Source organism: Typopeltis vanoorti, chromosome 16 (assembly GCF_054136105.1).
Source record: "Typopeltis vanoorti isolate ZY-2024b chromosome 16, IOZ_Tvanoo_1.0, whole genome shotgun sequence".
Taxonomy (NCBI): Eukaryota; Metazoa; Arthropoda; class Arachnida; order Uropygi; family Thelyphonidae; genus Typopeltis; species Typopeltis vanoorti.
In genome coordinates, this window is record NC_143564.1 from 113081131 (window position 1) to 113106646 (window position 25516).

At 34.6% G+C, this 25516-nt stretch overlaps 1 protein-coding gene across 1 annotated transcript in view; it reads right to left on the bottom strand.

Annotated features, from left to right (window-relative positions):
• ATP8A (ATPase phospholipid transporting 8A1) overlaps nucleotides 1-25516 on the bottom strand; it is a 1088708-nt gene that overhangs the window by 367712 nt on the left and 695480 nt on the right. The window contains exons 30-31 of the mRNA XM_090406292.1: nucleotides 9969-10079; nucleotides 5450-5524 (exon numbers count right to left, since the gene is read on the bottom strand). Of these exons, the coding sequence (XP_090262418.1) occupies nucleotides 5450-5524; nucleotides 9969-10079 (186 nt within the window). The remainder of the gene's footprint in view (nucleotides 1-5449; nucleotides 5525-9968; nucleotides 10080-25516) is intronic.

A 25516-nucleotide genomic window follows, 5' to 3' on the forward strand; every position in this document is an offset into this window, starting at 1 on the left:
GAGAGCGGAGATAAGCTAACCACTCAGCCAACCAGGCTGACAAGGTTATCTTATCAGTCATTCTTTCTACTACTTCCCACATATATATATATATAAAAAAAAAAAACTAAAAAAAAAAAAAAAAAAAAAACTCTGTGATTTTCTTTCACCTGCTTGGCTGATTTCTTCTCAATCTGATTTACCTTTCTTACCATGCTGGTCACCTTCCTTACCTGTTCATGAGTTAGCTGGTCACCTGGGGACTAAGTGAATTAGTAGATATAAAAAGCAAGAGCTGCAAAAATCAGAAAACACTGTGGAGGAAATATAAAGAAAAAGATTACCATCATACTTATGAGTAGTACAAAGTGCAAGCAAGGAGAGTGACTAGTATGGTAAGAAAGGCCAAATCAGATTATGTGAGAAAATAAGTTAAGAAGGCCAGGGTAAATCAAAAGTGTTTTGTTATGTAGCTAGTAAGAGTAAAAATGAAGGTAGGAAGGTGACCAAGGCAAAAGAAATACTTGAATCACTGAGTGATCATTTTGCAAAGGTGTATCATCCAGGTGGAGATTTTGTAGTTGATGTGACAGAGACACATGTCAAAATTGGTGTGGAAGAACAGGAGGTATTCTGATTCTGCATATTAAAAAATATCAATGTGGATACAGCTGTGAGACTGGATGGTATGTCAGCCCATTTATTACGTGAATGTATAAAGAGAAATGGTATTGTCTATGATGAAGATGTTCATTTTAAGTCTCAGCCATGGTAAGGTTCTAAGGGCGTTACATTAGTTCCACTACATAAAGATGGCTCCAAGACAGAAGTAGCAAACTACAGACCAAATAAAATAGCAAGAGTAGTGTTAAAGTATTGAAAAAGTTGGTTAAAATTAAAATTCGACAGTGAGTGGATAAGAAACTCTATAGTGGGCAGCATGGCTTTGTAAAGGGTAGGTCCTATCTTGGTAATTTTTATTCACATTTTATAATAAAGTGACACTGGAATTCGATAAAGGAAATAGCTACATCATGATGCTGCTGGATTTTGCAAAGGCATTTGAGTGAATACAATAAGGAAAACTATCAAAAAAGTTATAGCAAATGAAAATAAAGCTAGTAACAAGGATGGAGTGGAGGAACTAGCTGACAGACAGATACCAGAGAGTAGTATATGGTGGAGTAAAGTCTAGGAAAATAACTAGTTGAGTACCTTGGATTTAGAGAAAGATGTTGAAAGTTTATTTTTTACTTGGTTAGACTATAATAAATTTAGTTTAATCCTTTATCCAAGTGTGAGCAAACAAAGTTTGCACCTTAAAGTATCTTCAGGACTGGGGTAAGGTGGTATAACACCGGGTAGTGGCCCTTCCCTTAATGCATAACATTATACATATCTGCTAGGAGATGTGTTTTGCATTATGGGAAATAGGAGTGATGTTATCTTCTTGCTCCACCTTTGCAACAAGTTGCCCGGTGTTGTACCACCTTACCCCAGTCCTGAAGATACTTTAAGGTGCAAACTTTGTTTGCTCACACTTGGATAAAGGATTAAACTAAATTTATTATAGTTGAGCACCTCATGGTTTTGTACTAGGGCAACTACTGTTTAATTTGTATATGGTATATAGGGTATATACTATATACATCAATGATACAGGAAAAGATTTAAGAGATGATATTCAGCTTTTGTTGATGGTGTGGAAAGAGTGTTCGTCATATATGTTGAATGAATTTTAACGGTATAGATGCGAACACAGATTGATAAGAAAATAACCATTTATTGACTTAATTGCTAATATTTCGCTGGTATTCTATCCAGCATCTGTTACAGTTGCAAGAAATCCGGTATAATAATGGGACTAGTATGAGCAATTGTAGCGTGCAACAAAAAGACTGAAGTCTTAATTAGTCTAAGTTGGAAAAAAAAAAAAATGATAGAGAGAAAGCAGGTATTAATTTGGTATTAGAATGACTGGTAGATTTATACAGCCATACTTGTTGAGGTTTGGAGTATGTTTCAAGGCTTCTGTTGATTCCAGGAATAACCTCGGGTTTTACAACCTGACTTGCAAAAGCTTTGGTGCAGCACTTTTGTTTGATTCAATCAATCCTGTGTGCAGGGGTATGCAAACCATGGACTGCTAGACCCGACTTGCCGTAGCGAAAGTACCAAATATATTTTTTGTGTTCACTGAGGTGGATGTCCACAGTTCTTGTTGTCTGTGAATAGTAGGCTCAATGACATGAACAGGGCACTTCACAGACTCCTGGATGTGATAAAGGAGAGAATCTCTCCTTGGGTGAATGGATGAGAGTTGCCAATTTCACATAAAGTTTAAATGCAGTGAATAGTTGGTGTGTGTTAAGCACTCTAGATATCTTTTCAGATGTGTAAGGGGGATCCCATAGATGTCCCACCTAATTGTTTGTATATTTTCCCTTTCCATGTAAAATAACCCATCTGTACTGTGAATTTAAATAGTTGAAATATATCAGGGGGAAATTGTGAATTTAGTAAATTAAGGGTTTCAGTTAATGGTACATTTGTGAATAGTGAGGTGATATCAAAACTCACTATTAAGTCTGAACTTTTTAAGGTGTGGTTTTCTAAAATACTTTTTAGGCAGGTAGAATTTTTTTTTTAACAAAAGAGGGAGAATTGTTTGTAAAAGTGGCTAGTAGTTTGGCTAAATGTTTAGCAAGTTTATATATAGGACTGTTTATACTATCTGCAATAGAGCATAAAGGTGTACCTTGTTTGTGAATTTTAGGAGCTCCATATATCCTGGGTGTTTTAATGTGGAAGGGCTTGAGTTTGTTGACTGTTTCTTTAGGCCAGGAAGTGACTCTGGACAGATTCACCTAAGGACAGATTCTCTCCTTTATCACATCCAGGAGTCTATGAAGTGTTCTGTTCATGTCATCAAGCCTACTATGGACAGACAGGAAGAACTGTGGACATCCGCCTTAGTAAACACAAAAAATATATCTGGCACTTTCGCTATTGCAAGTCGTTTCTAGCAGACCATGCTTTGGATACCCTCCCCCTACAGACACACAGGATCGATTGGAAAAAAACAAAAGTGCTGTACCGAAGCTTTTACAAGTCAGAGAGGTTGTTCCTGGAATCAACAGAAGCTTTGAAACATACTCCCAACCTCAACAAGTATGGCTGTATAAATCTACCAAAAATTTAGGAGACAGTCATCCTAAGACCAAATTAATATCTGCTTTCTCTCTCTCTTTTTTTTCCCAACTTAGATGGTGCCTAATTAGGACTTTAGTCTTTATGTTGCATGCTACAATTCCTCATACTAGTCACACTGTTATACCAGATTGTGGTTATCTCGCTACTGTAACAAACTTTGTTTGTGTGCTCTGAAGATGCTGGATAGAATACCAGTGAAATATTAGCAATTAAGTCAATAAATAGTTATTTTCTTATCAATCTGTGTTCGCATCTATACTGTTAAAATTCAATCAACAGTTGATAAAGGTGATATAGGATGCAGGATGATTTAAATAAATTGGCATTGTGGGGAAAGGATAATGTTTGTCAATTTAATGTTGCAAAATGCAAGGTTATGCACTTCAGATTGAAAAGGTTACATACTGTGTATCACATTGATGGTAGTACTGGATTTCAGGAAACTGATCAGGCTAGGGAACTGAGGATAATTGTGGACAGAGAGTTGAAGTTCAGAGAGCATACTGCAAAAGTTAGTAAAATAGTTCAAAGAATTACTTGGATGTTGAAAAACACACTAACAAGTAAAGATAGGAAGTTATTATCCCTCCTTCATAAGGCTATGATTTGGCCACATCTTGCCTACTGTGTACTGATTTCATCATCTAGATGTCTTACAGATCAGGTGGTGGTAGAGAGCATTCAGAGATGAGCGACCAAGCTAGTGACAGGTTTGTGGAATGCTCCCTATGAGTATAGGTTGAAGGTGTGTGTGTGAGAGTTTACAAAGTTTAGTTGACGGGGTGGGGGGGGAAGAGGGAACATGATAGAAACTTATAAGATATTAAAGGGGTTTTATAAAATTGACACAAAGGAATTTTTCAATGTATGACAAATAGAGAACTAGAAATAATCCATGGAAGTTGTGTGAGATTAGATTAAAGGTGTGCAGATTAGGTTTTTTGAATGGAGGGTGATAAATGAGTGGAATGGATTGCTAAAATTAGTTGTGTGTCCTGGCATTGAACAAGTTTAAGGTGAGGTATAATAGGTTTTAGGTGTATAAAAGTTAGTGGGTCTTCCAAGTACTGCTCTGCTTGTTTTATTTGAATTACTTGTTTTCCAGGTAATCTCTGCTGAGTTATTACTAAAAGACACAATAATTATGGAGTAGTTGTTTTCATCACTATTTCTCCTCTCCCCCCAAAAAAGAAAGCTTCCATACAAAATTACAGAATACCTGAAGTCTATACTGTTTACTGATCCCATTGACTCTCACATATTCATAATAGAAAATATTACAAAAATTAAACATTTCAACTAATTTTAACTTAGTCCCCCCCCCCTTCCATTCAACAAATAGTGCTATATAATTTATGTTCACAAATTGCCATATCATACGAAAAGCCAATACAAAGAAAGTTGAATAGATTGAATGGAAATTCATAGGTATATTACAGATTAGTGTGTATGCACAGAAAGAGGCAAGAGGTCTTATCACACTTTTAAGCTTTAACGTGCTACTAACATTAAACTATTCTTCGTCACTGGAAATGGAATGTTAATGATACACTACACAGGAATTCGAAATAAGAAGGAAATTGTCCATCTTGCCTTTTCATCTTATGCTTGTCATGGCAAAGTAACTGCTTCTATGAAAACCTGTTTATCCTATCTGCATTATCTACTATGTCTTTAAATTGTGTATTCTAACCAGTTTGCCTATTTCAAGGGATGAAACATCTGAGCTTCTGGGAGGGAAAACTCTGCCATTTCCATATGATACTGGCTAACTCACATTTGATTATAAAGCCCTTATAAATATTCTTTGGATTGTAGACAGGATTTGCAGTCTTTCCAACAGAAGGGCACCATGGATACTGAGTGAGCTAGGGACTCTTTGCAAAAAATTTAACGGGAGCATAAAAAAAAGTGTATTTCATATTTATATTAACATGAACTTATGTTAAAATATATTTTTAATATATTGATATTAAAAGTATGCACTTTTTTTTTTTTTACAAATGCAGTGTAACTACTGCTTTACAGTGATCTCTTAATTATTCAACCTTCAATGAACTGGCCCTTGAATGGGTTGGTGTGTCAAATGACTTCTGATACATCACCATGTAACTGTATCTTCACTTATCCAACTGGTAAACTGCACTCTCACTGTAGTCAGATAATTAAGAAATTACTGCATTAAAAGCAGTAAATAGTATTGGGAAGGGAATAATAATTATTATACTTTCATCAAAAATTTTCATATACAACTTACTACATTGTATAAACCTATAGTCCATCTTTCAAACAATGTCTGTCCCGACCATCCGCTCATCATTGCAAACCACAGCTGAAAGAATAATAAGAAAACAATATTATGTTCATTATTTATATGACTTGAAAGGCTATTATTATTTTTACACAATAAGAAAAAAAATGAGACAAGTATTGAAATTTAAATTAGCTGGTATGATCTTACTAGGAAACTAATAATAATGTTTCATTTGAAAATGCACTATATATTTGTGTACACACACACACATATTTATTGACTATTCAGAATTAATTTAAGAATTATGATAGTGAAAAAAAACGGCACAAAAATAGTATTTCTTTATTGTTACTATTAATAAGGGAAAAAAATATTAATAATTTAAATTTATTGAACTAAAATACAAAATGTAAATAAAAGAAAAGTTTTATTTATAGATAACATGTAATCAATGCATGTGTGTGTGTGTATGCGCCCGTGCATTCAAGCGCTAGCGCAGATATCCTCCAATTGGTGTTGGGGGATATCTGCAGAAGATACTCCAAGCTTTCTTCTGAGCTTCCTTGGCTGGAGTGCAATCAGTGTTCTACAAGGGCTTAGGGAAAAGTGAAAATTGATTATATGTTTTAGAAATTGCAGTTATGGTAGCCTGTGCAATACACTTTGCCATATGATTCACTTCATCATTCACAGGGGATCAGTTGACTGTCACAGAATCAAATTCTGCAATGTCAGAGAAGGTGAGCCAGTCAGATTGATTGATTTTTCCATCGTGATATGCATGATGTAGTACATGGGGAAATGATTGCTCCCAAATGACTTGTCATCAGTTTCTGACTTCAACAGTGGAATGAAGAGGATGAGAAGACAGTAAGTCAATGGCAGTGAATATTCAGGTAAGCATGTGGAAGAAGGTGCTGCTTACTGTGTTCAAGAGGAAGAGAGTATTGTTGTTTGAGAATACTTTCTACTACTCTTCCTCCAATGTTAGTTTGGGCACTACTCCACAGTCTTGTGTTCATTTAAATCCCCAATTAAAAGTAAAGGAGATGAAAACAGCAAGATGATGTCATCAAGGTTATCATGAGACATATGTAAAAGGAGGTAAGCAGATGTAGCATTCTACGATAAGCCATTCAAATAACTTGGATGGCTTATTAGAAACATTAGAGGATTTACAACTTGATGATGGTACTTTAGTGATATACTGTCATTATGCCTTCTAATATACTGCCATTTTGTCTTCTCTTATTAGAAGGCAAAATTCTTCATTAGATTGAAGACAGTTTTTGAAGAGAACTGTTGCCAAAGACAATATATCGATAAAAGATTTTGAACCAGAAAATGGTAAGTCAATCCTCACGTCTATGAAATTTCAGCATTAACAACTGAAGGTTCAGTTAATGATAATAATGGCTTCTGTTAAACTGAATACTTGCAGAGTTAACTGTAGCAGTACACTACAAAACATTCCTGCAAAAGATATTTTGTGCTCAAAAATTCACAGAAGTCCTGACACATTTGTGACTGAAACTTCCATTTTGCATAACAAAGCGGGGCCACATGCTTCACATGAAGTATTTGTTCATACAGAGAAGTATGAATGGTAAGTTTAACTCTCCCAAGTACACCAACCCTAATATGAGCCCTCCAGATTTCAATCTGCTTCTTGAGTTGAAAGAACCACCTCATTATGAGAAATACATCACCCCTAATGAAGAGGTTTCTGCCAAAGCAACTGAACTTATCAACAAAAATGGTTTACTGATGAATTTTAGTCCAAAATGGTCTTAAGTTCATATCCTAAATGAGCCATATAAAATTTTTTGAACCTCTATAGTGCAGCTGGAAGGATAATAGGATATATGCCCTTCATATGGAAAAGACCCAAGTTCAATTCTTATGAACATGAGAATATTTATATACAGAATTTTTCTACTGAAGGTGAGTTAGCCAGTGTCATGGGAAGGGGGTTACAGAAATAGGTCAGAAAATACATGCAATTAACAGACAAAAATATTATGTAGTGGGCTGGATATCACATAGTGAACACAGTGAATTGTGCTGTGTCATAGTGTGTCATCCAGCAATAGTGGTTGGGGAAGTACTATGTAGCACTGAGTAGCCTCCTGCAAGCATAAACTAGCCTCCTAAATATATTATTCTATTATGCAAGTCCTTGAAGGTGTCATGTAATATAATTAATTGACAGCAGTGATAAGGCAGAACAGAGATTATACTGAAGGTGGTAAATGGATTTTGTTCAACAGCATCTAGTAGTGAATATTTAGACTTATGTGCTAATTTGAACTCATTATTGGGTTTAATAGAATAAATACAACACACATGAATAATTAAACAACACGTTTAGTCACTCCTATATATTGCATCTCATTCACTGAGACATCATCAGGGAAACAATATTAAAACTGCAAAAAACACACAAACACTAAGTGGAAAAGATCAGACTGAAAGCCTTCACTATGCAGTTTGATTTTGCTGCTGATTCTAAAAAGTCATTCAAATATGTATTTTTTGTGGTGCCGCATAGTAATTTTTTTTCTCCATTTGATTCTGTGCAAACTATCCGAGGCATGGTCAGCAAGCCCTGACTAACCATACTTAAGGCAGCAGAGATATTTTTTGTTCTTCTACACAGATGTTAGCAGATCTCTCAGTTTGACTATAATAAGACAAGTTATAAGAACAAGGAACTTTGTAAAAAAATGGAACAAATAGAGGAGGTAGAGGATCATTGGGAGAGCAGATGAGAGTAGCCAGCTTTAAGATAAAGTTTGAAAGATATGCAGAGATTGTATTTTTTTAGAGTTCTAACATTTTTTATTTTATTTTTACTTTTTGAGATGCCCTAGATATAAGAAACTATGATAGCATTACTATAGTCAACATGGTGAGAGGGATGAGAAAAACAATTAATTTTTTGACCTTTTTTTGGCATTGTAACCCTTGGACAGGAAAGTCTGCTGAATAAAGGAGAGTTCAGCAGTAAGATCAGCCTTGGAAGAACAGAGATTGGAGGCTCTAATAATAAGGATTTGGATAATGCCATATTGTTAAGAGAGGGTGGGGACGGGAAAGCCTGTGTATGTATCTACCTCTACCAAATTCATGCAGGGGTTTATTGTGAACTGAGAAAGAAATATACCATTGGGAAGATGTGTAATTAGAGTATCTAGAAAAAGGCAGGCTATTATTATTTTATTTTTCTATATTGAACTGGATTCTGGAGTGCTGTCTGTTGAGATGGAAGAGGAAAGATTCTAACATATCTGAGCTGTGTGGCCAAATAGAGAACACACCATCAATGTATCTTAATCAGATAGAAAGGTTTGAGACTAGCAGTATCAACAGCGAGTTTTTCAAAATGCTCCATATAATAATTAACTAGAGGGGGAGAGCAGATAGCTGTACCCTCGATCTGTTTATAAATGGTATTTTTCCAAGCCAGAATGAATGGAAAAATTAAAAAGATCAATGATATCTCGGGGGAGATATAATTTTTTAGTAAATTTAAAATTTCAATAAGAGGGATATTGGTAAAACATTAAATTAATTAAAAATTTAAATGAGTGGAATTTTTAATATAGGAAGAAGAAGAATCTAAAATTGGGGTTAAGGATTTAGCTAATTGTTAGGCTAACTTAAAAGAGAGAGGGTCAGTAGCATCTACTGGATGAAGAGGGTTACTGGGATCATGAATTTTGGCAAATCCATATATATGAGGGAGGGGAACTAAACAGTTTGAATTTAACTATTTCAGGAGACCAATATGTGACATTTTTAAGAAGCTATTTTAATGTTTTCTTTTGAGAATCAGTGGGATCATAATCTAGTGGTGATGACCACAGTAGAATTACCATTGTCAGCTCTAGAGATTATTATGCCACTTCTTTGAGTAATTTATGGAGAAAGAGGTGTTGGCTGTTGAGAGATTTCCCACCATAAGTATGGTCAGCCAGGGTTTGCTGACAATGCCCTGGATTGTTTAAACAGAATCAAATGAAAAAAAAAACTACTATACTTCACCATAAAAAATACAAATTTGAAAGACTTTTTTTAAAATCAGAATTAATCTCTTACTCAGCAACAGCTAAGAATAGCCAACAGTGCCCATAGAGGGCACCCCTGATAGGACTTCAGGCTTTCAGTCAAATCTTTTCTACTTAATGTTTCTGCAAATTTGTATGTGTTTTTGTAATTTTAATATTGTTTCTCTGATGATGTCTAAGTAACTGAGATGAAATATAGGAGTGATTACATGTGTTGTTTAATTATTTATATGTGTTGTAATTATTCCATTAAACCCCATAATGAGCCTCTAGTATAACAACAATTGTACAATATGCAGAACTTTTAAAGTGATCCCAATGATCATTAAAACAGAAAAATTTGACAAGTAGATCAATATCACACTTGCTATCATTTTTTTACAAAATTATAATTTGCAAAAACTGTCACAAGAACATCTAGAAATCACTTTTTGAAAAACACACAGCCTTACCTCAATAACATATAAACATATATTTTTGTGAAATGAATAGAGGATGAGTTTACACATACGAGCATGGCTCCAAGCACCATGAACAAAAAGAAGTCTGGTTAAATAGCGAAACTATAAAAGAAAGAAATTCCAAAATATAATATAATACATAGCAATACATAAATAAAATTACTATATTCTTATGAATATATGCATATAATAAACACAAAATATATAATAATAATAACAATAATACATAATTGGCATCAGATGAATTTCAATTTCACTGTACTACTCCTTAGAAGCTTGGAAAGTTTAATGTTCTAGAGAGTGCATTATATATATAAAAAATATAATAAATTTAGTTTAATCCTTTATCCAAGTGTAAGTAAACAAAGTTTGCACCTGAAAATATCTTCAGGACTAAGGTAAGGTGGTACATCCCTTGGCAACTCGTAGCAAAGGTGAATCAAGATCTCATCACTCCTTGTCTCGGTATCTCCCATAAAGCAAAGCACATCTCCTTGCAGACATGTATTGTACTATGCATTAAGGGAAGGGCCATTACCCAGATTGGTTTCGACCTTTATTGAGGTCTCGTCAGTGGGAGGCAGACCCAGAATGGTGATACTAAGCCAGAAGCAATAGAGAGGTCATATTTACCTATACGAGTTAACAACTGGTGTACCACCTTATTATTAAATTACTCTGGATTTAGAGAAAAATGTTGGAAGTTTATTTTGCACGTGGTTACACTATAATAAATTTAGTTTAATCCTTTATCCAAGTGTAAGAAAACAAAGTTTGCACCTGAAAATATGAAGGGTAGTGGCCCTTCCCTGATTGCATGCATGTATACATGTCTGCAAGGAGATGTGCTTTGCATTATGGGAGATACTGAGACAAGGAGTGATGAGAACTTGACCCACCTTTGCTACGAGTTGCCAAGGGCTGTATCACCTTAACTCAGTCTTGAAGATATTTTCAGGTGCAAACCTTGTTTGCTTACACTTGGATAAAGGATTAAACTAAATTTATTATAGTCTAACCAAGTGCAAAATAAACTTCCAACATCTTTCTCTAAATCCAGAGTAATTTAATAATAAGGTAATACACTGGTTGTTAACTCGTATAGGTAAATATGACCTCTCTATTACTTCTGGCTTAGTATCACCACTCTGGGTCTGCCTCCCACTGACGAGACCTCAATAAAGGTCGAAACCGGTCTGCGTAGTGGACCTTCCCTTATGCATAGCAGTATACATGTCTGCAAGGAGATGTGCTTTGCATTATGGGAGATACTGAGACAAGGAGTGATGAGAGCTTGATCCACCTTTGCTATGAGTTGCCAAGGGATGTACCACCTTATTTCAGTCCTAAAGATACTTTCAGGCCCAAACTTTGTTTGCTTACACTTGGATAAAGGATTAAACTAAATTTATTATAGTCTAACCAAGTGTAAAATAAATTTCCAATATAAAAAATAAATAAATACAGGGGATAAAATATTAGCTTATCCACTGTTATAATACATTAATACTTTGGTATTAATGTATTATAACAGTTTTATATATTAATTACATTATTAATATATTAATTATATATTAATAATGTATAGTATGTACCAATATTAGAATATTTTATTTCATAAATGCTTTAAAGATAAGTAAAAAACATATATTTTGAAACTTTACATTTATAGCTTTTAAATGGTGCCAGCCAAAAAGGATGTTAATCTGGATTTTATTATCGTATTTGGTTGGTAAAACATGTTTCGACATTTTATGGACTGTGTTGTTGCTGCCAAAATTAGTTCCAAAAGTGACTAAACAGTGCATTACCCACCGCCTCTGTTGCCTGGACTCTGGATCATCACTCTTCATGCAGTACACGAGTTATGCACTTGTGGTGGTAGCGGAACATAACTAGTGAATTTTAGTGTAGATAAGTACTTTTTCTGATTAATAAATAATTATGATTGATTTTAGTGAAGGTTATAAAACCCTTGTTTAAAATGACTAAGCAATAGAAGACTATAAAACAGAAATACGAACAACTGAAACAATACAAAGGAAACTTAGAAACACTTTAGAATAATTTTGAGAATAGGTTTGAGAAATTAAAAAAAGTTAAAGCCATGTTTTGAATTTCTTGTGAATCCTTTTGTGATTGATGTCATCAATGATGGATATCCTGTTATTGCACCTTTTACCATGGATGTTGCTTCAATAGAGATAGAGCTTACTGAACTGCAGGGAGATGTGGGTTTGAAGCTAGTACATAAAAGCTCATCTGTAACTGACTTTTGGAAACAAATCCTAGAGGCAAAGTATCCCAATCTTCAAAAAACTGGCTTCCGACTGCTCTCTGTTTTTGGGACAACTTACTGCTGTGAATCTCTCTTCTCTGTAATGAAATTTGTCAAGTCAAAACATCGTGCTACCCTCACTAACAGCCACCTCACCGAGCTTCTTAGAACAGCTTTGACATCCTACCAGCCAGATTTTAAACTATTAACTGCAAAAATGAAGAATCAATCAAAGCCATCAATGAGTAGAGATTAAACATATTCTTCTTTGGTAAGTAGGACTACTACATAGTTGTATTTTTTATTATTTATAAGTACAATTTTAAAATAATATTTTCTGCAGGCTTTGAACATTCAAAAATGTATTATATGCAGCTCTTATTACCGAAGAACTTGCCCACCCCTGTATTGTAACTTTAAAACCTTTTATTGATACAAGTCAGATAAATATATTTTTATATATAATTATTCTGATGATATTCAACAGTTAAAGACAGGGGTGGGAGAGTATGTTGTGCATGGAAGTCTTTCTTTCTTGTCTTACTTCTTTGAAAGTTGTGAACAAGTCTCTGGACTGAACAGCTTCAATAGTGCTCCTGCTTTACTGCTATAACATGAAGGGGATTTTGGGTCTCTATAGTACTGGGACTGCTCTGAAGACAGCTGCTTCAGGGACTCAATAAGAAGATGATGTTTCAACCAAGTCACTGATGACAGATCATCTACATGTAGGTCTGTTTGGAATTTCTAACTAGGGATGGTATGCTTTAATGGCAACATAATGGCTAATTAACTTATTCTTTGAAATGGCAGCGACAACTGCTTGTGATGTAATTTCTTTTATGTCTTTCTTTCAGACTTCTATAGAAGGATGACAGATGTATGCGAATATTCAACAGCATTTCTCCTCAGCCAGAAACTAACATAATTTTTTTATATATATTTTTTTAAATGGTAGGTCCTGCTTGATCTTGCTTTAAAAGCCAACTACTCCAATGAAAGCATCTCTGGAAAGTTCTTGAATCACTGTATCCAAAAAACCAATACAAGATTCACCACAACGTGTATACATACATATATATATATATGCACACATGGTTGGTTTGTGGATATTTGCATATCTTTTACTTCGTATTTTTTCAAATTCTTTTTTTCTTTTGCATACATAATTATAAAAAAAAAAACATATAATAACAACAATACTGACATATTCAATAGTGCTATATTAGATAATCACGACAATTAATTCTTTTTTCAAGTTAGATAAACTCACTGCTTCTGCTCTGAAGGTCATTCTTCATATTTTCAACTCTAATAGTAAAAATAAACTTGCCACATTTGTTCAAACTCTCTTCTTTACTATCTTTTTATGTCTTTTAACAGAACCTGATATAACCAAGTACAGTATACCTCTGATGGTATCTTATATACCCTTGAATCAACTAATATACCTAAATTAAATGTCCTCTCCATCTCCAACAAATTGACATGATTCTTATAACTATCATGACACAATTGTTCCATGCAACTATTATATTTTTTAACGATACTTGTGACATAATGATTAAAAATATATACACGTGTTAACACAAGAATAATGTTTAATTTGCCAAATATTTTGGTCTGAATATTACAGACCATTTTCAGTGGCTACATAGGAACTGTTTTAAAAAACAAAGTGGAATACGAACAATTGATCATTCACACATAGAATGAGCCGCGTGATGTCATATCGCTAAGTATTAGAAGAGTAAACATTTTTAAAGTCATAATTAAAGATATTAATTCAGAAATTCATAATAATCTTAAATAAAATTAGACTAATATAAGAAATTTACAAAAAAAAAAAAAAAATTAATGTGTTATCCTGATTAAACTTTCCCAAATTTTTGATATAGATATACAGTCATTACGATTCAAGTTAGGATGTTGAAGTAAGGCCTCCACACTTTGTTTAAATAAACGTTCAAATTTGTAGCGACATCTCTGTAGCAGAGTCTTGGACCAAAGGATGTTGTGGCTTGTTTCTAATCCATGCTGAGCTAATCCAGATTTCTCAGGTTTGTTGTGTTGAATTGATGACTGATGCTCTTGAATTCTTTTTTCTATAGAAATATTTGGCAAATTAAAAAATTAATATTCTTGTGTTAACGTGCATATATTTCTAATGCAACTATTATCTTCTATGAATGCCTTCAATTCTCTTTACATCCTTTAAAATTCAGGGTCAGTAAACTTGTGAGATACTCAATTATCCAGGGGCTTGCATAAAAGAATCATAATTTCCTTTCTGACACAAGTGAAGCATATTTTAATTAAACCTGCAATTTACTGAGCTTAACTACTTGTATTGTCAATACAATTCCCTATCAACCAAAATACCGCAATCCTTTATATTCATAAATTGTTTCTAAGGCCTGTCCATTCAATTAATGTCTGTTGAATACCACTTTCTTCCCAAATTACACGTAACTTGTATTTATTCTGAAATCCTAGTTCCTTGAAGATTTTAAGAATATTCTGTAAAGAATAGACATCTGAACAAATGACTATGCTACTCAGCTTCTTGACATCAGCCAAAACAGAATTTTACTCTTAACATTTATTTTCTTAAAAATAATATTGACTTATGCACAATTCCAAAGGAACAAAATATATGTAATAATTCATTAAGCTCTGATTTACTGATTTTCCCTTTCAGTTGTTTCTGACCATAGGTGACTTTGTAGGCATTGCCCACAAAGTATTCCTGGTGAGATTTTTACAGGGTAGTTCACCATTGCTTTCCCCAACCCCCCAATTTTATCTGGGCTCCAGGTGACCCCCTCCCCCCAATATGAGACCAGCTAACTCAATTAGTCGAAAGAAATCAGATAACGATAAAGATTCCTGGGTTCAATTCCCATCACGTAACTGATGGGAATCGAACCCAGGTCTTTCCGACTAAAGGGCTTCATCTATAATGACTGAGCTACGGAGGCTCTGAAGCTCTTGCTATGTGATCAGTTTCAAACAAGCATCAATAGAGAACAAGGAAGAACCCGTGACAAAAGACAGGCCATTCACAATCAAGAAATGTGGAAAAAAAAAAAATTCAAACCTAAAAACATTAACAGGTAAAAAAATTAACATTCGATGAAGACACTGTCTAGTTCATCTAAGAAATTTACAGAGAAATTATACTCTCAATATGTGAACTTACATAATATATTAAATGACTAAGTCCTAACACTGACCTTAAAAAAACGCTCTAAATGCTATTTGTAATGTCTCTGTCAGCTAATTTTCTCTCTCTCTGTCTCTTACTGGATATTAATATCATTCTTATTCATTTTAATCAACATGTTCTTATGCAGAATGCTATCAAAGGTTTTGCTGAAATCCAAATAAATCACAATTATTTTAGACTTATTCCCTCATCTTCAAGAAACGTAAGCAGGCATGTCACATATTATTTCACCTTGGTCACTCTATTTGACAAACAATTCTATTAAGGCTATCTTTTATATGATTCCTCATTATTTTTCCATTACCTTGTCCATAACTTTGTTACTGACTTACAGAATTCTGAATTTCAGCAAATAACTGAAGATGATTTAAAGCACACTAAGTAATCTTGCCTATGGCTTACCACCATTTCTATCTACAAGCTTATCACAATCATGAAATAATTCAAGATATCAGTTTATTCTTGCTGAATATGTCATTAGGCAAAAATAGGCAATCCAGCAGTTTTTTTAACCACAGAAGAATTAGCTGGCCAGACGACTGACCAGTAACAAGATACTTATTAAATTCTTTTGCGACTTCAGCTGTATTATTCAAATTATTCATAAGAAAATAGTTGTGATTAATGTCTATTATCCATATGCCATTTCAGATGCATTTTTTTAAAATCAGTAAACACCTATTAGATTTGTTTTGTCTTTCCATTTGAATAGAATTTATTCTACAATGTGGAGAGAATAAATTCCACTAGTTTATTCTGGATGAAGTTTATTCCGGGATAGATTTTATTAATATTTAGCATTTGGAATTTTTTGTTGAATTATTTCAATTTTTGCTTCACTAATTACACAGGCCTATGATGGAAAAGTCTGAGAACTAATAATTGATACTTATAGATTTTTAGGTGCTGAGTTCAGAATAAATAGTAAAAAAATTCCATCACCCATCAATTTTACCCAATTTCCAATTTTATGATTTTTATTAATAGTATTTGGATTTAAATTCAGCGCATTGGTATTTATTTTCATTCTCCTTTATTTGCAGCTAATTAGTTGTATAAGAGCTTTATTGAAGTGCCTTTTTATGGTAAATAAAGAAATTTCCATCAAACTTCTCATTCTTAAGATAGGAGAGGGAGGCGAAATACAGATAAAAGTGCAGGTGGCTACTTTGAATCTGATTCACTGAGATAACGGATGACTTTCCTGTTGTCACACACACATTTTCTTATGCAATTCTTTAGTTGAACTTTAGTCGTTGACTACTAAGGTTATCATATTTCTGAAAGGTGGCATATTTTCTAAGTTAGTGTGAAGATTTAATTAAATATGTTTGCGGTTTTTAAATGTTTTACAATGATCATGGATGGACAATTTACAGTGATCTTAAATTCATATCTATGAATCAAGAGCAACATTGGATCAAGAAGGAATGGCCAGAAAGAGTCATATTAGAACCTGGAAGTAAAAATGTGTTACACGAAACTTTACTTGTTCGGGAAAAAATCCTTTCATCCCCGCTTCACATAAAGCTGGGACTGATGAAGCAATTTGTCAAGGCTTTGTCGAAAGAAGGAGAGTGTTTTAAATACATCTGTGCAAAATTTCCAGGATTATCTACAGTAAAATTGAAAGAAGATATTTTTATTAGTCTGGACATCAGAAAACTTATGAAGGATAAACTGTTTTAAGAAAAAATGGCAACTGTTGAAAAAGAAGCGTGGAAAGCTTTGAAAGAGGTGGTGACCAAATTTTTAGGAAATCACAAGGTCCCCAACTATAAAATGATTGTGGAAGACATGCTACAGAAATTCAAGGATTTGGGATGATCCATGAGCTTTAAAGCACACTTTCTCAACTCTCATTTAGACTACTTTCCTGAGAATCTGTCAGCGAAGAGCAAGGAGAGAGCGATTCCACCAAGACATCAAGGATATGGAAAGAAGGTATCAGGGCAGGTGGACTGTCAATATGATGGCGGACTATTGCTGGATGTTACACAGAGACGACACGGGAAAAGAATTTCACAGAAAAAATTCAAAAAGAAGCTTTGAAGGAAAAGTAAAAAGGCACCACAATGAAATATAATGTACTAAAGATTAATCTTTAATTACTTTAATTAAAAAAAAATTTTAATACTTTCATTCCAAAATTGTTTATGGAAAATTTTAAATACTGTTATTTTAATTAATATAATGCAATTTAAAGCTATTTTACTGTAATATTGAGATCCATTTTATGAAAAATCCTTACCTGATAGAGAAAAATAGAAGAGATATTTGAAATCAGCAGTCAAAAATAAATCAGGAACAGTTAATAGTTTCCAGACAACTTTTCATGACTCGAATTTTTCAGGTCTGTGTAATTTGAAGATTTAGTCATCACAAGATGAGTCTTGTGACTCTATGAAGTCACAAGACTCATCTTGGAAAGTCAACAACAGTAAATACAAAGTTTACTATACTACTCCTTAAACTCATCTACCATTTGCACTTTCACTACCCTCAAGACAATGCATTCCACACTCCTAAAACTTTAATGCAAAAAACTTCTCACCATTTCACTCTCTACTTCCTTTTATAATTTCCAGGGATGGTCATTTGTCCTTGTTCCTCCTCTCATTCTACCATAGAAAAAATCTCACTGTTAATATGATGACTCTTCAACAGTTTAAATGTCTCAATCATACCCTGACTCCCCTTTTGTCTTCTATCCACCAAATTCTTCGGTCTTCCTGCACTCAGTCTATCCTCATAATCACCATCGTACAATTCTCATATCATTTTTATTATCCATCTCTGTACCCTTTCCAATGATATTTTATCCTCTTCAAATCCTAGTGACCAGATCTGAGCACAGAAATCCAGATGTGGTCTAATCAAAACTTAGTAAAATGAGACCACGACATTTTTATCTCTCGTGGCCTCAACATTGCAGCAATTATCTGAGATGTCTTCATAACCTTTGCAATATGTTCTCTACACTTCAAAATCCCTATCTACCCAGGATTCCTTGCTTCCTTCACATCTTCCAGTATAACTCCACCAAGTGAGTATCAAGCATCCTATCTGTGATTTCCAAATTTTAAAAATTTACAAATGGGTCTGAAAAACACCTAGAACAAAAAAAAAAAAAAAAAAAAAAAAAAAAAAAAAAAAAAAAAAAACACCGCAAGAAAGAACATATGTTAAAACCATTAATTCTAACTCTTCTAAATGAGGTGGCATTCAACTAATGAGTGTCCATTTTGTTAAAAGCTATCAACCTGGTGTACACAACATTTAGCTCACTACTACTTCTTCACTGGATGAAGAAGCACCTCTGTAGATCAGTTGGTATAGGCGAAGCCCTCTGATTGGAAAGACCTGGGTTAGATTTAAGCACTTTTTCAAAGATTCTCATGCATTACTGACATTTTTTCCATTCAGAAACTGATACCATAAATGAAAGATACCAAGATATTATATACTTACTTAGTCGTTTATCCAAGTATAAGCAAAGAAGTTTGTGTCTGAACTATTTTCAGGACTAAGGCAACTAGCTATTATATAGAAGCTTATGACTTCACATCACTTGCCTTAGTATCCTATAATGCAAAGCAACCAGTTTCAACCTTTACTGAGATCTCATCTGGTCTGGATAGTGACCCTTCCCAGAATGCATAGCATTATACATACCCGTAAGGATATGTGCTTTGCATTTTAGGATACTATGTGAAGTCATAAGCGTCTATATATGAGTTGCTCCAGTCCTGAAAATAGTTCAGGTGCAAACTTGTTTGCTGACACTTGGATAAAGGATTAAATCAAGTATATAATTTCTTGGAATATTTAATTTATAGTATAACCAAGCGGAAAAACTTTCAACAGTAACTGATACCATGGGACCAACGATAGTATTTCTCCTAAGTTGATCATAATTTCCAGCTTTGTAGTTCAGCATGTAACCTGTTTTAATCAGAGCATCAATAAAATTAGATACTTACCAAGAAAGTACAGCATGATCACTGTCACCAATTGCTGGTAAAACAGTGATATTCTTGATATCGCTATTTTACCTGACGATATGAGCAAATCAAACACTCTTTGACCTTGAGTTCCTTCTTTCACGTGCTGCTTGAGAAAGTTGGCTCACAACAATTCAATAAATTCCTCTTCTTTCTTATGAAATTTCTCTTCTACCCAATCAATGTTTGGAAAATTAAAGTCACCCATAATGATCATTTGTTTGGTACCCATGAGGCTAAATTGGTGATGTATTTCTTCGTCCCCTACAACTGAGCTGCCAGGTCTGTAGCAACACCCACCATATATTTCATTCTGTTAACCTCCACACTAGATACTCAAACTCACCACCACTACATGGGACATTTTTATCATCATTGTTTTCTTGTTTCTACTCTAACTGGATTTAAGTCATCCAATATCATAAGTAGCACTCCTCCTCCTCTACTATCTCTTCTGTCATTCCTAAAAATAATATACCCATTACACTCGATCCCACTTACCATATCTGATTCTGATAGCGAGGTTTCACTAATGCCAACAATCGCAGGCCACATCATATTCAATAAAGCAACGAACTCAATCCTCTTTGTTTCTAATGCTCCTGGCATTTGTGTATAGACATAATAAATTACCACCTAGCCTATTCTTTAATTAGATATTCAATCTATTTGGTCTTGTTCTAGAATTTTCTCTTTTCCCTCCCCAGACATACTTATAAGGTCTGAACCCAAAGCATATTTTTCCACCCCTTCACCACATATATAACCATGTTCTAAGACATTCATATGTTTATCACATTTGCATACCACTGCTGAACTTTCACACATTTTCCTCATTCCTCCCTTGATGATCTAGCTTCCCTGACTCTCTGCATTAGGTCTGATACTAAGAAGTAATTTCTCCAGGCTTTTGATGCCAAATGTATTCAACTGCAGCCCATTCTTCTTATACAAGTCTTTTCTGCCATCAAACACACATCTAAAAACTCGCATTCATATCTTCTACACAGTTTGCGCCTACCATCTCTTTTACTTTTCTTTTTTGGTTTTCAATTAAGTTTGTCATTTTTTTAAATTTTTGCTCTCAGGAAACTAGAAGTGGTGACTCCCTTGGCAAGCGCAAATTTTAAAATTGAGTCGCCGTCACTATACTATAATTGTAGTGTTTTGAAAAGCTTTTCTCTGGGCACTTTGTCACATATGCCTTTTCCAGATCTACAAAACTTAATAACTACATAGCCTTCATATTCCCATGATTTCTCAACTATTTGTCTTAAAGTGAAAATCTGATCTTAACACTCCTTTGGCTCAAACCCAGCTTATTCTTCTGCAAGTTTCTCTTCCACTATCTTTCTCAACCTCTTTTCAAGTATGCTTACATAAATCTTACTTAGAACACTTAGTAGAGAAATTCCTCTGTAATTCTCACATTCAGTTTTATTATCTTTTTTATAAATGACTATGAGAGCTTTACTCCAATTATTGGGAATTTGACCTGCTGACCTGACCCCCTGAATGATGGCAGTGTAGTGAATGCAAAACTTTTATACATCCATACTCAGGCATTGCTGGTCAAACATCATTTCAAGTATGCTTTTCAAGTACACCTGTGTTAATAATGACCAGCCTGTGTCCTGAGCAGAAGTCCAGTAAATACTTACCATTATTATTAGCTTTGTCCTTTTCTCCAAATTTTCCCAAAATGTTCCTATATGCTTGGTGAGATTCATTTCCTACTCTACTGTTCAGATCTCCAACAAGGACCACTTTTTGCATTTTGTTTATGTCAGCTGTCTGTTCTAATGACAAAAAATTCCTCCATTTCTTCCTTGGAAGAACGTTCTGTGAGACCATAAGCACAAACAAGTTTTATTGTCCATGTCCCCATTTTAAAGTTATTATTATTATTATTATTATTCCTGTTACCGCCAAGCAGTCTGAAGACTCATCGCGGGAGGACACCTATAACTGTCTCAACCACTACATCAAACCTCTACTACGAATCATCTCCATCAACGCCATCTACTGTCCACCTCCACTACCATCACAACCAGTATTTTTTGTCTGGAAATTGCGTGTGTTCTGAAGGGCCGAATTGTCTGTATGCGGGATGAAAAACCCGACTTTCCGGGAGAAAAACCCTGCTACCTCCGTATGAGATCGGTTAACTCACCTTCAATTGAAATCGTCCAGATAAAGATTCCTCCCGTCGCGACAAGAATCGAACATTCTTCCAATTGCGCTATGAAGGTGCTTAGTTCGCCCACATAATTATACTTGAAACTGCCATCCAATCATGAAGTTTATCTTCATGTTTGGTATTGTATACTATCACTACTCCTTCCTTTCCTTGATCATTATTGCATGAAAATAACATCCTATAACTATTTAGTAAGATCTCACCTGTTTTTATCTTCTTTGTCTGAGTAATGCCAATTATGTCCACCTGGTTCTTTTCCAATTCTTCTGCAAGTTTGCTTTTCTTTACATTAATGCTTCTTATACTGATAGTTCCTATTTTCAGGTCTTCTGATGTTGGGTTTATTCCAGTATAAGAAGCATTAATGTAAAGAAAAGCAAACTTGCAGAAGAATTGGAAAAGAACCTGTTGAGTTGAAGTTTGTTCCAGTAGTCGACTTTTTAATGTGCACCCTGGTTCCCTGACAAAAACAGCGGGCGCCTTGTTTAACCAGACATTGCACATCCTTTACCTCGCAAAACTCAGCCATTTTTCCAATCATCTCATCAACTTGCTATTATCATATGTGGGTAACATGCTAACAATGCTTTATCCTTTGTCTTCCATAACTTCTTCTTCTGAGTTTTTCCCACTTAAGTAGGGTCACTGTTTGTAGTGAGTCTCCTCCACAACATCCTGTCTTGGGCTGTAGCCACATGCAAGTTCTTCATCCTCAAGTCCTACTCCACCATCTCCCTCGATCTCTTTAAAATTTCTTCTAATGGATTTATGTCTCACATAAGCAGGCTGTATTGCTAACCAATTTTTGATGGTTTCATGTGGCAATTTTGCATGTTTCTGTAAAGCATTGATCCTTCCAAAACTACCCACTGTATTAGGATTATAGTAATCTGCTAACTTTTCCATCACTAACAATACGAATTTCTTTTTTGCAGGTGAAAATCAAGAATCATCGCTAAAGCGTCAGCTTATTTTATTTTATTTTTTTTATTTATTTTTAATGTTGAGCTCATACACAGGAGGTTGATTGGTCTACCTATAGTACAGTAGTACCATGTATGGGTAGTGGGTTGGGAAAGGAGGAATTTGTTTACATTTGATTTAAACGACTTTAAATTGTATTCCTTGAGAAACACAGCATGTGGGAGACTGTTCCACAGTGCAGCAGTAGCAGAGATGAAGGAAGAGGAAAAGAAACTTTTCCTGTTTGTTTCTAATGTAGTGAAGGAATGTTGTGAAGTAGCTGCATGTGTTTCAATGAGCTTAGTACTGAGCAGAGGAATTACTGATGTTATTTCAGATGAGCATTTTCCATGGAAATATCTGTAGAATATACATGCTGCACAGACAATATGTCTGTGTGAAAGTGCGGGGAGAGTGTTAGTAAGGGATGGATCATTGATAAGTCTAATTGCTCTCCTCAGTATTGAGTCGAGCACTTTGAGAAAGCTTTTTGGGGCCCCACCCCATATGTGGGAGCAGTATTCAATAGCCGGGTGGATTTGTGATTTGTATAATGTTAATAGCTGTTCAAGGGTGAAGTAACGTCTTGGGTGAAAGAGAAATCTTAGTTTTTTTGAGGCTGAGGATGCAATGGTTGTGATATGTTTATTATTGTATAATGTTAATAGCTGTTCGGGGGTGAAGTAACGCCTTGGGCGAAAGAGAAATCCTAGTTTTTTTGAGGCTGAGGATGCAATGGTTGGGATATGTTTATGCCAGGAGAGGTTTGATGTGAGGATAATTCCAAGAAGAGAGATCTCCAACTGTCTGGAAATTTAGGTATTGTCAAAAAGGATACTGGGAAAAAATGGTTCTTTTTTTATGGGAAATAATACAGAACTGAGTTTTATTGGCATTGAAATTTATGAGATTATCCGAACCCTATTGTATGATGTTTTGGAGATCAGAGTTGAGGGTGGTGATGTTCTGTAGGTTGAGGTGAGTTGTGTAGGGTAAGGCTTATCAAATGCAAGCAAGGAGTGTAGTGTGATGTCGTCTGCAAAACTGTGTATTGGGTTGGACGTCAATTGCAGTAGGTCATTGATATATAGCAGGAAGAGGGTTGGTGAAAGGACAGAACCTTGTGGGACCCCAGCATTAATTGAGTGATGAGATGATAGGGAGCCATCCACCATCACACACAGTGAGCGTCCAGACAGAAAACTGGCAATCCAACTACAGAGGTCCTAGGTCAGACCGAATGATGGTAGTTTGCCTAGTAGGCCTTTGTGCCAGACCCGGGCAAAGGCTCTGGAGATATCTAGTGCAATCATTTGAGATTTGCCAAACCTCTCCATAGCATTTGTCCAGAGATGGGTGACGTATGTGCGTAGATCTCCTGTTGATCGGCAGTGGCGGAATCCATACTGGCGGTCATTTATTTGGTGAATGTCTTCAAGATAGTGGAGGAGTTGGGAATTGATGATTTTTTCCATTACTTTTGACACAAAGAAAGAAAGAAAGAAAGTTAAAAAACCCTAAAGAAAAAGTTAAAAAAAAACACTAGAAAATTTTCCAAAGTATTTTTCCCAATTAAGATTCATTTTTTATTTATGTTGTATCTTGTCTTCTATTTCTATACTATTTTTGAATTAGGGGTCACATAAGGTGAGAGAACCCTAGAGCAGTGTTTCTCAACCTATGGTCCGCAGACCACAGGTGATTCGTGACGATGGGACAGGTGGTCCACAGGCTTAAATTAACCAAATAAATCTATATATTTCAATTATCCAAACAAAACAAACTAAAATTGAATAAGTAAAAATTATTAAAATAAAATGAATAATTAAAAAAAAAAAATAGCAGCAGAATGTTCATGGAATGAACATTCTGCCACTATTTTAATTTGTAGCGGCAAAATGACGAGTAATAAAAAAAAAAGGGATGAAGTGAAAAACCATATGGTTTTATTGTTTCCACCTTCCCTTGCTGTTTTGTCAGATTTGAAGTGAACATGTATTATCCACATGACCACATTTCAACCAATTGCTTGTTGTTTATTGATTTTTATTGTTGAAGGTTTTCCTCCTTCAACCAAGGCTCAATATATCTTCAGAAGTGCTAAGTAATACTTAGACAAAATGTGTTGTGAGTTAACAACAGTATTTATATATTTTTCGGAAATTGCATGAAAAGCAAGCTGACAGTTGAGTTGAATGCTAACTCTCTTCAACCAAATTCCAATAATATGTGAAACTGCCATAACAGCATTCACTATATATTAAAAAATATAGATTTAATGACTTCAAAATCCGAGATAACTTATAAAGATTTTAACGAGAATAATACTACTAGTTTCAGCTTATAACCTTCCTCAGGTATTCATAAAGGAAAAGATATATATGTAGAAAGTATTTTACCTTGGGTATAATAAATGTTAAAGATACCAAGTTATTTTAAAAATGGTTTTACTCCATTTCCCAAGTAAGCAAACAGACAAACAAGTCAAGTTTGTGCTTGCAAGTGTTGCAAGTCTAGCTAACTCTGCACGTGCAGGGTCAGCTAGACTTGCAACAAGGAGGGTGTGTTGTTTATTGCCCTGCTCTGAACGTGTTTCAGCTTTTTTTTTATTTGCGAGATATATGTGGAACTTCTTAATTTCTTTTTACAAAAATAAAATCAGGGGTGAGAGTTATATGCAAGTAAGTACGGTATTTCTATTTTGGATAAGTACATTGGTACCTTCTTTAAATGGAAAAATATCTCGGATGAGAGTGATAATGTGAAACGAGTTTGTAATGACAGTTTGTGTGTAGTTTCTGAAGAGAAAGAGGTCTGCAATGAATCCATAGAAACACAGAATTCCCATCAGTTGCAATGCGATAA